Raw genomic sequence first — 13,508 nt, 5'->3', positions numbered from 1 at the left:
TTGCTCATATAAACCATCACCATGACCCCAAAAAGGGCAGCCCAAATGCCCAATCATCCCCCCCAAAACACACACAAAAACACCATTAATGACGTCACCATGACGACCCCAGCAGCAAACCCAAACCCACACAAACTCAAAATGCTCCAAGACCTCGCAAACCCACAAGCCCGGCCATGGCATCCATCCATTGTTGCAGAGGGAGAAGAAGCCAGGGATTTGAAACCGCCCAAATCCGCTCCTCCGAAACCTGCAACGAGGCCACGGTTTGCTCCAACGAAAGCACAGAACGAAAGCACACACAAGGGGGGCGCCCGGCCAGCCAATCGCGCTGCGTCTCGCGGATCGGTGACATGTCTTTGCTGCGGTGGGGGAAGGGCTGGCTGGCTGGCTGACGGCGCGGCCCCACCCGGAACCCGGACCTCGTGGCCACATGCGGCAAAAATATCGGCGCGGCCCCAAATTTCCAAAATCCCGCCCAAGCCCCTGGCGCGCACACTTTCTCTTCCCACCCCCTCGTTTCCGGTCTAATTACGTTTCCGTCCTCAGATGCTTGTACTTAGCCGGATCCAGGCGTGCTACCCCGCCGCTATCTCCACATGACACAACGGGCCCGCCTGGCAACCGGTCCCACGGGTCATTGGTGGGTAACGTTTTGTTAGGTGGGGAAAGATCGGGGCGGGTACGAAAATTCAAATTAGGAATTCGGAGCGGGCCCTCGGAGATGTGGCGGAATCGCAGATATGCCCTCCGGTGGGCAACAAAGGCCCGCTCTTCTTATCCCCTCGGCGCAGCGCAGCGTCCCGTCTCTGTCTCTCTCCTTCCTTCCCCTTTCCCCAAACGCGCCTAGCCTAGCTCGTCGCCTCCTTCCTTTCCCCCCTCCAGGTGAGCCCCCGCCCCCGATTCGCGCTCGATTCGCCCGATTCGCCGTCGCCCCAACCGGATCTGCCCTGCCCTGTCCGTCCCGTCCTTTCGGTGTTGTTGATTTCTGGTATTTTTTTGGTTTTGGGGTGGCGCAGGAATTAGCCATGAAGGGGGCCAAATCCAAGGGCGCCGTCAAGGCCGACACCAAGTAAGGAGGAAATTTCGGCCGATGAATTCGAGTTTGCTTTTAGGTTTTGTTCGTAGATCTGTTTTTGAGATGCGATTTTGACGTGTTCGATCTGTTTGTGTGTCTGAAAGGTTGGCGGTGAAGAGCAAGGGCGCGGAGAAGCCCGCCGCCAAGGGCAGGAAGGGGAAGGCCGGCAAGGACCCCAACAAGCCCAAGAGGGCGCCCAGCGCCTTCTTCGTCTTCATGTGAGATCCCCTTTTGCTCTTCCCTTTATTTTATTATGATTTTAGGCCGGCCGGTTTGATCTTAGTTTCTTTTTTATTTTCGTTAGGGACGAGTTCCGCAAGGAGTTCAAGGAGAAGAACCCCAAGAATAAGTCTGTTGCTGCCGTAAGTTTGCTGAAAATTACTCGTGAATTATTCTTCGTTAGCCCCCGTGGGTGGGATATATATATGTATGATCCGTGAATTGATTGGCTTATTATTATTATCAATTAATATTGTTATTATTGTTCCCGGGGGGTCGTATTCAGGTGGGCAAAGCAGCCGGTGAGAGGTGGAAAACCTTGAGCGAATCGGTAAGCTTCCTCGTGACACCTTCTGACTTTGATTACTTGTTAATCATTTTAGCGAATCCGGTGCTGATTTTGTTGGTGATATGATTCGCTTACATGCTTGGCTGTGGATGGATATTCATTGCAGGACAAGGCTCCCTATGTAGCCAAGGCTAATAAGCTCAAGGCCGAGTATAACAAGGCCATTGCCGCCTACAACAAGGGCGAGGTAGTGACTCGTACCTAGAGAGCAATCTACCTTGCTTGCGAGTCCCTTTGTATGATTTTATTTACAGTGCTAATCGTGGTCTGTGATTTGTTTGTTCAGAGCACTGCTGCCGCCAAGAAGGCTGCTCCTGCCAAGGAGGAAGAAGAGGATGATGAAGAGGAATCTGACAAGTCAAAGTCCGAAGTCAATGATGAGGATGATGACGAGGGTAGCGATGAGGTATATCAGCATGCCCGATACTTTGTCCTGCAAGTATATGTTCAATTAGTTTACGTTCATTGCCTGAAACTTGTTAAAGCAACATATTGCACAACCATTTAGAGGCATTCTCTTCTAGCTAATCTCAAGTTTAATCTGTACATCATACACTAGTTCAGATTTGTCCTTGGCAGTCTGTAAATGAGTTGCTGCCATTGCAGGACGAAGACGATGACGAGTAAACTCATCCGAAGGGTGCTCCAATGGACAAGATGGGGAGCAAGCTGTGCAAGGGGCCTGCGGTGGTCTCGGGCGTTATAAGGAGCCTATCCATCTACTAGAATTATCCAGTTTCAACTTCACATTGTGATGTTTTTACCTTTTTGTCGTACCTATAACGGATAGCGCTCCTTGTTGGCGCCACCGGCAGGGGCGCTCCATGGCGGAGGTGCCCCGCTTGTACCTAGATTACAATGTCTTTCCATTGTCACCGGCTAACATTGTGATAATATCAGTTTGGGTATGTTAGATTAAATTGTTCTCGTCTTCCTTCAAGTACCTTTTGCCTGTTTTCTAATTTGGTTGGTCCTAATTAGGCGCTTGCTGGGTCCTGCCCTGTGATTTTGTTTTGCTATTGCTGCTGTTGGATTAGTTGCCTTCTAAAGATGATTGTCCCAAATGGATAGTGGGATCCTACATCATTAAGTGAGGAGCGATCATCCCGATTTGCATAGCGGGATACTCCGTCGTTAATGATTGGGTGGAGTGATTGGCACTCTACTACTGCGAACACAGTCGTGCGGATCTCTTGTTTATTTTTAGTGTTGTTTCTTTTGCGTCATAATACCTGATAGTAGTTCATCTTTCATTGACATTCAACAGGATTAGTTTTCGAGACTATTGTATTTGTACTACCGGACTGTCCGAGACTCCGATGGAATATGCTGAGCAAAACGGAAACCGTATATATATATATATATATATATTCGAAGCTTTTGGTGTTGAAAACAACGTAGAGAGATAGTAGATCCTTGACGACGAGACGTTTCGTAGATTTCGTGTAGTAGAGAGAAGAGAGCCGTTGGCGCTGTCTGCTGGGGACAGCCGTGAATGAATGCCGACGCAGAGCGCACACCCACGCTTGTCTTGCTTTTCAGACCTCAGTAGTACGGCTCTCTCTCTGATCCCTGCCTTGCCTGACCGGACATTGTCTGCCTTCACTGCGTTTAGCATTTACGTGTCCCTGGCCCTGGCAGCAAAGCCGCTGCAGAACGGACGTACGCTACGCACGCACAACCGCACGGACGCCTGCAATTTTTTGATCCCTTTTGCCAACCCCAACAGCTGAATTCTGCTCCTCCTTCTCTTGCTAGTACACAACGGTACTAGCAAAGGTTAGTTATTGGCAGCAGCAGCTAATAAGTAGTAATGGAATAGTACTGTGTGCCTAGCGAGTGAGGCCCTGCGACATAGTATCTGTCTTGTCGTTTGAAATTCGAAAGGGTTTGGTTTGCAACAGATATGCTTTTTTTTTTTGCCACGATGCAACAGATATGCTGATTACTGTACTGCCCATCGTCCCCTAGGGCTTTTCTTTGGCTCTACTCCGACAACCTAGCTAAACCGCAAGTTCATGGGTGATGACATTGCACAATTCAGAATATCTTATGCACTTCGCCCGGAGCCATGGGCCTCAGTTTCCCGCCCGAAAGCCCAAAATCGATTAAAAACAAAAACAATTTTATTTGAAAAATAGGTATAGAATCGTTGTCATCCCCAAATGTATTAATTTAATAAAAAACTTTTTTGGGGTCTTGGCATCGGCCTGAGCTCAGGGTTATGTGGCCGGGCTTTGTGAAGCCTAGCCCGGGGAGGCCTCTACTCGTTACGTCATCAATAAAATTGACTCCCGAGCAGCATGCGATGTATCCGGTCCGGAAGGAGTACCAACTAAGCCCAATCCTTTGAATGCTAAACACTCTTTGAAGCAAAATCATGTGACCTGAGTATGTCCTATTCCAATCATGAACTTTCCATATTTTTGTGTGTTAGGATTTCTTTAAATTTAAGAGGTTTTTAAAATATATTTTTTGAACCATTTCAATACAAATGGTGATCTGGCATTGGTGGGACCTTTAAATAGTTGTCAGAAAAGATCTGACAACAAGATGCCTCCGTAGCATAGTGGTAGTGCGTTCCCTTCGTAAGGGAAAGGTCGTGAGTTCGATCCTCACCGGGGGCTCCTCTTTTTAATATTTTTCTAATCAAAATCATGCCTTTTTGCCGGTTTCGGAAAAGGAAAACATGACGTCATTTCCCCTTCCTTGTTAACTGAAGACTTGGCTGAACTGTGGTCGACGTGCTTGGATCAACCTTGTTTGCATATAAATTCCCAGCCAGCCGCCGGCCCACAGAAAATTTAAAACACAAGCAAAGCTTCTCTTTAATCTGTTTGTTGCTAGCATTGCTGTTGCCGATCGTGCATGGGACGACTCTCTCGGGCATCAATCAAATCAAGCTCCGGCAAAGATTCATTTCCATTGGCATTGTTGTTTCGTGGCCGTGCAGTTGTAATTGCACTTGCACAACACAAGATCGGTCGGTATCCATTGATGTTGAGTCAGCCGAGCGTGATCGCCCGTCTCATGGGCATGGAACCTCAGCCGCCGACAACAACGACGAAGACGACGACGATCACCATTGATTGCTCCGAGGAAGAAGAGACCATGGACCTGCTCAGCATGAGCAGGTCAGTCAGAGCCACACCCTTCTCTTCCTCCTCCGGCGAAGCTTCGTCGTCCGCCAAGGCCAAGCTCGCCGCCGCCGCCGTTGCCGTGTCGAAGCAATCCAAATGCAACCCGCTGCTGCTGTCGTCGTCCCATTCCTCCTCGCGCCGCCGCGCCGGGGAAGACTACTACCGGCGGTGCCTGGAGAAGATGAAGAGGCCGCTGCGGAGGGACGGCGGCCGCCGCTGGTCGTCGTCGTCGTCTTCGTCCGGGAGGAAGAGCTATGATGGCAGGCGGCATCCGCATCCGCAGGAGGAGCTGCTGGGTAGGATCAGGGAGGATTTCCAGGCCTGGCTGCACGCCTCCTCCTCCTCCTCTTCTCAGGCGCCGGCGGAGGCCGTCGTTGTAGGCAAGGCCCCCGCGGGATGCATGGACGGACGGTACGTACAGATGATCGCGCAGGCGAACCTGCGCCGGGAGAAGGTGTTGGCCAGGTGCGCCGGCGGCCATGGCGGCATGAGCGGTTGCAAGGTGCAAGAAGAGACGAGGAAGAATGCCGCAGAGTCTGAAGAGTTGTCAGCTTCGGGGGCAACCGTTGATGGCGAAACTGAGAAGCAGCGCGGCGCGCCGACGCGGATAGCGATCCTGAGGCCGGCGACGGGCGGCGGCGGACCGGCGGTTGGCACGCCGGCGACGTGGAAGACGGACCTCGGCGGCGGCGGCATGGAGGAGTTCCTGAGGGAGGTGAGGGAGAGGCTCAGGAGCGAAATGGCGGCGAGGTCAGCTCCTCTGCCCATGGCTCGAGACACGGCGTCGTCCATGGCGGCGAGGTCAGCTCCTCAGTCCATGGCTCCATACACGGCGTCGTCCATGGCAGACGGCGGCAAGCTGCTCGGCGGCAGGAGGAAGAAGACGACGCTGTCCCGGTCGGAGTCGTTCCGCGTCTTCAGAGGCGACCGCAAGCGCGCCGCGGCCGCCACCGCGTCGCCGGAGCGCTGGAAGATGACGAGCGCGTCGCCGCAGCCGTCGCCATTGACGAAGGCCACGAGCAGAGGAGGAAGAAGGGGCAGCTCACTCCAGGCAGACGCATTGCCCGAGGCCGCCATTGATTTGGCCGCGGAGTCGCCGCGGGCGCTGCTGCTGCGGTCCTTCTCTGCGCCGGCGACGGGGTTCGCTTTGCTGCCGCGGATGATCGGAGCTCCGGATACAGGCGCGGAGCTGACGTCGTCGTCGAGCCGCCGGAGCAGAAGCTTCAGCCTCGTCCGGGGCACGGCTCCGGCGAGCGGGCTGAGGCAGAGCTTCGGCATCGGAGGGAAGCTCAAGCAGCTGCTGCTGATGATGCATCTCTCCAAGAAGAAAAAACCTCCTCCTCCTCCTTCTTCTCCGTGTCCTCTGATTCCACAGGCAAGCTTTGTCACATTACAATTTAAACGATTCTTTCAGGAAACAAAGTTTGATCCTTTCTAGCTAATGCTGTTCAATTTTTGTAATCTTGGCTGATTGATTGGTTGAATGACTGAGGTTCAGGTTGTTGATCTCGCCGGAACGGCGCCACGGAGCCCGGTGTCGCCGCTGGAAGTTGAAGGCCACAGCCGCCGCCGCCATTTCTCCCTCTCAGACGATTTCAACAATTGCTCTTCATTCCCAGGTAGTGATGCATGCAAAGCCGTGAATTTTGTAAAAAATGTTACATTTCATACTGTTCGATTCAAATTCTCTTCTTTTGCAAATTGCAAATGCAGAGTTGAGCCCCAAGTGTTCGTCCGAATTCGACGCCGGTGGGTCGCCATTGGAATGGAAGACCAGCGCTGCCGCCCCCGCCACGGGGGAGGAGGAGGACGGCGACCCGGACAAGGCGTACGTGCGGGAAGTGCTCGTCGCAGCCGGGCTGTGGCACGACGGCGGCGGCGGCGGCGGGTCGGAGGAGGACAAGACGACGAGCTCGTCCGATGTCGTCAAAGCATCAATGGCGGCGCCGATCGGCGAGGACGTTTTCGACGAGATCGAGGACGCGTACTACTTCCGCCGTTGCCGCCAGGGAGAGGAGGAGTGCGCCGTCGCCGACGCCGTAGACGAAGAAGAAGAGCGCGGCCGCCGGTACCGCAGGCTGCTGTTCGACCTGGCCAACGAGGCTCTGACGCAGCATCAGCAATGTGGCGGCGGCAATGGCGCGCGCCCGTCGCCGCCGGCGTTGCGGGGGGAGGAGCTGGAGGAGGAGGTGTGGCGGCGGGCGACGGCGGAGGAGGAGACCGGCGACGATCCGGCGGCGGCGGCGGCGGAGCGCGAGGTGGTCGGGAGGCGTTCGGCGTGGCTGGAGACGCCGGCGGCGTGGGAGGAGGAGGCGCGCGGCGTCGGGAGCAAGGTCGAGCGCGCCATCTTGGACGACTTGGTCGGACAAGTCGTGCGCCACCTGCTGCTTTCTTTCCTGTCTCAAGTCAACTCAACCCGGTCCAACTTGGCTTCCTACGTTGCTGATGAAATTTTGTAAGCAAGATTTGTAAAGAAAGGAACTGATTTATTTTTCTTTCTAATGCTCTCGTTTTCTAATTTCAGTTTTTAAAGTTTTTTGACTGTGCTTATGGATAGAAACATCAACATTTGCACCATCAAATCAATACCAGTGCCAATATGACAATATCGATATGAATGATTAATGTGCCTCATATATGCTGCTGTAATATTTTTTTTGCACATAAATGACCGGCGACGTATCCTATGAAAATCATTGTTAGGTACAAACTTGCAAACTTTCTGTTTGATCCGTTAGATCTACAACGTGCGGCTCTCGATGAGAGGTGGGAATCAAACTCCTCGCTTAAACGCAAATTCGCACAAAACCCCCCGGCTGAATCTATTGCTCGGTAACAATACACACAAGAACCGATTCACGAGTAAAAAAAACCGGAAGGAACCTTTCCTCTTCGAGCCTCCTTCTAGTCCAGATTGACGGCGCTCCTCCCCATCCATCGGCCAACTGCTGGTCTTTCTGCCGATCCCGCGTCTGGAAGTGACTCCACGCCCACCGCCCGTTCTTCCACGCGAGCCAGCCGTCGGACGCGACTCCGCGCCCTCCGGCAGTTGTTCAGCGCGAGCCCGCCGCAGGATCAACCTGAATCTTGCCCGCCGTCCGCGCTTTCGCACGATCCCGCCCCTGGCCGTGCTGCCTAGCCCGACGCCGGGACGACCTGGCTAGGTACGCCGAGCGGCGAACGTGCCCTTTCGGTCTCCCTTGCGTCAACCAGAGTCACCGGGTCGCCGACGTCGCAGCTGTGACCGGAGGTCGCCGTCGGGCGGCCGCTGAGTGGGGCCAGCGCCTCGCCTCCAGCGCGTCAAGCAAGCGCCGCCGCCAATGCATCGGGCCTGGTCATGGTCGCGGTCGGGCACCGCCGTGTCTTCCGACTCTCCAACGATTGGAGTAGCGCCCCAGTCGCCATCGGCATGGCAGGTCGTCGACGCGCGGCCGCTCGCATGGGGAACGAGAAACAGAGGAAGGAGATAACTCCTTCGCGATTCGCGAATCGTTTCTCTGCGTGTAGTGTTACGGAGCAATTCAATCAGGGGGTTTTGTGCGAAATTGCGTTTAAGCGAGGAGTTTGATTCCCACGTGTCATCTGGGCCACACATCGTGTAGATCTGACGGACCAAACAGAAAGTTTGCACCTAACGATGGTTTTCGCCTAAATGACCATACCTTTCTTTTTTAAGAAAAAATGACCTTCTATGGTTATTATATGCTGCTGCTCTTTTTTTGTTTGCAACACACCAGCATATACAGATCTTGCACCATTTCCAAATCTTACCTGCAGCTCTGAAAGAAGAGGTTGTGCTATGGGCTGCTTCAGGCTGTTCCATTTCCAGATCCTTAGTAAAGCTGGTGCATATCGTGTGATTTGTACTGTGAGTGTGCTTACTGAACAGAAATGAAAGGAAATGTATTCTGAAGTTGCAGTTATTTATTTCAGAGGAAGGCATGAATGGGTGAAGTAAATACACCCAAAAAGAGTGCAGCTTAAAACAGACCAGAACAAAACTTGCATGCATGACTGGACTGGACATGTTCACAAGTTGCAAAGACTACAAATTACACCTATGCTTTGCTAGAGTTCCACACTTTCAATATTTAAGATGTGCAATTTTCGGTCTCTGAGATCTACAGAAAATGGGACAGCAGAGAATGAGCAAAACTATACTAAAACAAATCCAGCAACCCATTTAGTACCATCATAGCAGGTTACTTCTGAAATAAGTACTCGCACCAAACACAGTGGCAAGTCTGTTAAGGACACATCAACATTAATTCATTTGCAGCGACCTGTCTTGACTATGTCGAAAGCAAAATAGCCTAAACAGATCATGCAAGATGTGACATACATTCACAATCTCCTGAGCCAGACGACTAAATATTATAACATTTCACCTGTTACTGAAGATCTGGCAGAGAACTCGCGATGTTCTGAGCAAACTGGAAAGAGAACATGGAAGAGATCTTCTACAGTAACACATGTCAAAGAATGTTACTCCCTCTGATCATAAATTGTTATCGAAATATTACATGTATCTAGACGCTTTTTAAGAATAGATACATCCATATTTGGATAAATTTAAGTCAAGAATTTAGGATCAGAGGGAGTAGATATGATTCATACAGATTGAACTGAACATGATGAGTTCAACGGTCAGTTGGCAAGTTAGACGAACACTGGAATGTGAAAAGATGCTTAACACGATGAAAGAGAACTAAACACTTACACAGATCTGCAAGCTACAGAAGAGGATTCATCGACCGCGACCATCCACCTTAACACCGTTAAACTCATAGAACTGACAATAATAAGACGAACGGGATTAATCTACAAAGAAATGCCTCCGGATGCTAAAAATCCTTCCAGTACACTATAACTAGTTCTCTTCTCTTTTCCGAATGGCCTGCTGCAATAGGAACTACCAACACTGCAATGCTTTTCCACATAGCAACAGGTCACAAAGTCTGAACTTAAAACGGCAGACGGTTCCGTGATTTCAGCTGGTCTTGGCATTTCATCAGAAGTTGTGCTGCAAATATAGGTCCTCCTGTGGCGAGGCCGGCCCGATCTCTTCCTCCAGTGACCGCAGTCCATCCCCTATGCTGCTCCCGATGTTTCTCCCATCTGTGGTTGTTCGGCCATCCAAGTCAGCTTCCGATGCGGATGATTTCCTCCTCTGCGATGAGGTCACACTTGGAAATGTTATCCAAGATGGTGCCCTGTACTCAATCCGCTGGTCGTCCCCGTCAATGAGCTCATTCTCTGAGCATGACTGGTTAGAGGACCTCTGTGATACTTTCTTGTGCATACGATTACTCCCAAGAACAACTTCAGTTGGCAGAATAGGCTGCTCCATGCATGGGCTGCCCATCAGCAGCGCAAGCGCACGCTCTAGAGACGTTGTCACCTTGTCCATGGAAGGCCGGTCTTTGCCCCGCATCCTGACACACTTGCATGCCACAGCTGCAATCTTCTTGAGAGCCTCCAGGTCAGATGGAGGAGATAAGGCTGGATCAAGGATGCTAGAAATGTCGCCAGCTTTGATCAACGGGACCGCCCATTCAACAATATTCCCTTCCTCACACTGCATGTCAATGGCTTTCCTGCCACTTAGCATTTCCAGAAGAACAACTCCGAAGCTGTAGACATCAGACTTTGTCGTCAAGTAATGGAGACGGTAGTACTCGGGATCAAGGTAACCAAGTGTCCCTGCTGGCAGCTCAGACAGTGGGGTACCACTATCTACAGGACCCATTATAGATAGACCAAAGTCTGCAACCCGTGCATTGTGATCCTCGTCGATCAATATGTTTGAGGACTTAATGTCTCGGTGAATTACCGGTGGGCACGCATAGCCATGTAAGTACTCAATTCCCCGAGCAGCCTGCACAGCAATGGTGACCCGCCTGGTCCAATTCAGTTGTTTCTTCAAGTTTGGATCCTTGCCATGCAGATGCTGGTACAGGGATCCATGAGCCATGAACTCATAAACCAAGAGTCTCTCACTGCCATCCTCACAGTAACCAAGCAGGTTGAGCAAATGAGCATGGTTGAGCCTAGAGAGGAGGTCCAGTTCAGTATGGAAGTCCTTTGAGCTTTTCTTCACATCTGATACTTTTATTGCACGCTTCACAGCAACGACAGTCTCATCTCTCAGTATGCCCTTAAATACACAAGAAAAGCTGCCCTTGCCGACTTGTGAATCCTCCGAGAAGCCACCGGTTGCTTGTTCTAGCTCTTCGTAGGAGAATTCCTGAGCTGTCCTGATCTTCAGATCTTCCACATCAGGCTGGATCTTCATGTTATCCTTTCGAAAAGAGTATGTTGTACTCTTGACCATCCTCAGCTTGCTCTTCGAACATCGGCAGTGTCGAAGCTTGTGCCGTACATATAGGCAAGCAATGATTGTCACGGTGAGAATCAAGATGATAGCAAATGCAATCTCTGCCACAAAAATGCGCATCTGAAAAGCAATGAACTTATGGTTCTTAGTCTGCTTCTGGGATAAGCAGAATGACACACACTCATCTGAATCACACTTGGAGCAATCAAACTGACAAACGCGGTCAGCTGTGGCATTGCAGGCTGATGACTCATACGAACCATCTGGGCAGCCAACACTGCATGGCAAGCAGAGTCTAGAATTTGCAGGCTTACACGCCTTGGTGCCACCAACCTCACCATTGCTCGTATACTCGTAGTACCCAGGGCTGCATGCAACAGATACACAAAGCCCAGGGGATACCGCCATGGGTAGTAACGATGATCCAGTATGGCCCCAGCACCTTGGCTTCTGCGATGTCTCAGCGGGCACCCCACAAGTAAAGTAGTCTCCAGCCACAATTGCATACACCCTGAGACCTTTCGGTGCCGCTGTACTGTTCTGAAGTGTGAAACCCCAGCAAGCTACTTGGTGATCAAGGCTCTTGATGCCACAAGCATGGAATCGCCCACCGACGACAGAGACCATCGCATCCATCGGCACTATGCTCACGTCACCTTGGCCAATAGCACCGGTCGTTGAAACCTGCTGCATCTCCAAGCTCCTTCCCCAGCAGAAAACCTGCGCATTTTCCAGCACCCCGCAAACATGGTAACCGCCCGCGCCAATGGACTGGAAACGCACATTCCTCGGCGCCAGCTCAACCACGCCACTCACCGTCTCATCGCCCCAGCAGAAGACGGTCCTGTTGCGCGCAAACAAGCCGCAATTGAACACCGAACCCGCCGAGATGGTCGACACGGCTCCGGATACATCATGCGTGGCAGTCATGTTGTAACCCCAGCAATCAATGGTGGACGAATCGGCCCCCTTGGCAGGCACTCGCAGCGCGCAGAGGTGGTTGTCCCCGGCGCTGATCTCGGAATACCTGGCGCCCTCGAGCATGGGCTGCGGCACCCCGATCTGGACATAGGCGTTGCTCCCCCAGCAGTAGGGCTGGCTGGTGTCGTACAGGAGCCCACAGGCGAAGCCATCCCCCGCGGTGAGGCCGAGGAAGCGGATCCTGGGCGGGGCGGCGTAGACGACGGTGGCGTCGGCGCCGGAGCAGGCGACGAGGTGGGAGCCGTCGGAGCTGAGGCCGCAGAAGACCGGCCCGTCCTCGCCGTAGGACACCGAGATGGAACCCATGGAGCCGAGCCCGTCCACCCAGCTCGGTAGCAGCAGCAGGGAGAAGACCACGCAGCACAATGCGAGCGCTAGCGCACTCCCCATGTCTCGGAGCGGACCCCGTTGGGGAATTGGGGATGGGAGCGGACTCTGTTACGAATTGGGGAAGAATATTGAACGGGGAGCGGACTCCGTTGAAACGGTCGGGAGCGCAGGGGAGATCAAGCTGCGGTGGAGGCGCTCGCGCGAGGAGGAAGGCGAGCTAGGGCGCGCAGCAGCGGGATGGGTGGCGGCGCGAGAGCTCGCGCGAGGAGGAAGAAGAAGATCTGGCCAACTACCGAGGGCGAGGGGTGCCAAGGACTGGACTGGACTAAACAAAGACGAGAAAGGCGACACTTTTACTCTTTTCTTGGTCACTGGAATGGAATCCTGGACTTTGTTTCTTAGCAGGACAAAAGGTTTTCGTTTGGTGCTTCTTTCAAGAGAAAAACAAAGAAATTTTAACATCTTCCCATGTTTTGCATTCCTACAAACCGAATAAGCCCTAAACCACACTCACTGTAGATGCTAGTTATTCATTTGGGAAAATTCTAAACTACACTGGCTGCTTGGATGATGTGCAGTTTGTGGTTGTTTTGTGTTTGAGATGTTTTGTAAGCTATCACCTGAAGTGGATACCAGTGCAAAAAAAACGTTGCCGCGATCAAGCGTACCGTTACCAGCTAACTTTCCAAGTACGCAATCTTTTTTCTCCTTCCGTGAGAGTAGATCCTAGGTAAATTTATTTCGATTGGTAGTTGCCGCCGAAACAGGAAACACGTATGGAGGCACTCTCATCGTGATCGAGCAACCGTTATGGGGTGGGGTAACTATGATTGTTCAGATAGTGCTTCTGGATAATTTTGCTTCAATTAAGAGTTGCTTACGAAAACGGAAACGGGTGTGGAAAAATCATTGTCGTGGTCGAGCAAACCGATGGCTTTTTCATAAATGAAAACAAGTGTGAAAAAACCATTGCTGAAAAACCGTCACTGTGATAGAGCAAATTGTTACATGATAACTTCCAAATACGCAAACTCTTTTGTCTTTAATAATTGTTGCTTCCGGCAACGGAAACAA

General features: G+C 51.9%; 2 protein-coding genes and 1 non-coding gene across 3 annotated transcripts; 2 read left to right on the top strand and 1 right to left on the bottom strand.

The window, feature by feature from the left end:
• The first annotated feature begins 760 nt into the window (after positions 1-760).
• Positions 761-2,573, top strand: LOC100838667 (DNA-binding protein MNB1B). The gene is made up of 8 exons (XM_010241194.3): positions 761-885; positions 1,020-1,072; positions 1,183-1,296; positions 1,383-1,440; positions 1,584-1,628; positions 1,753-1,833; positions 1,933-2,052; positions 2,253-2,573. Exons 2-8 carry the CDS (start codon positions 1,029-1,031, stop codon positions 2,271-2,273), a joined length of 483 nt encoding a protein of 160 aa, XP_010239496.1. The 5' UTR covers positions 761-885; positions 1,020-1,028; the 3' UTR covers positions 2,274-2,573.
• Positions 2,574-4,201: 1,628 nt separating this feature from the next.
• Positions 4,202-4,273, top strand: TRNAT-CGU. Its single transcript has one exon. It is a non-coding gene; the product is annotated as a tRNA-Thr (tRNA).
• Positions 4,274-9,370: 5,097 nt separating this feature from the next.
• Positions 9,371-12,775, bottom strand: LOC100838365 (serine/threonine-protein kinase-like protein CR4). Its single transcript, XM_003563191.4, has one exon. It carries the CDS (start codon positions 12,492-12,494, stop codon positions 9,798-9,800), a length of 2,697 nt encoding a protein of 898 aa, XP_003563239.1. The 5' UTR covers positions 12,495-12,775; the 3' UTR covers positions 9,371-9,797.
• Between the last annotated feature and the right edge of the window lie 733 nt (positions 12,776-13,508).

This window comes from Brachypodium distachyon, chromosome 1, assembly GCF_000005505.3.
Source record: "Brachypodium distachyon strain Bd21 chromosome 1, Brachypodium_distachyon_v3.0, whole genome shotgun sequence".
Taxonomy (NCBI): domain Eukaryota; kingdom Viridiplantae; phylum Streptophyta; class Magnoliopsida; order Poales; family Poaceae; genus Brachypodium; species Brachypodium distachyon.
Note: the sequence above shows the minus strand (reverse complement) of the source record. Positions and strands in the feature narration are given on the sequence as shown.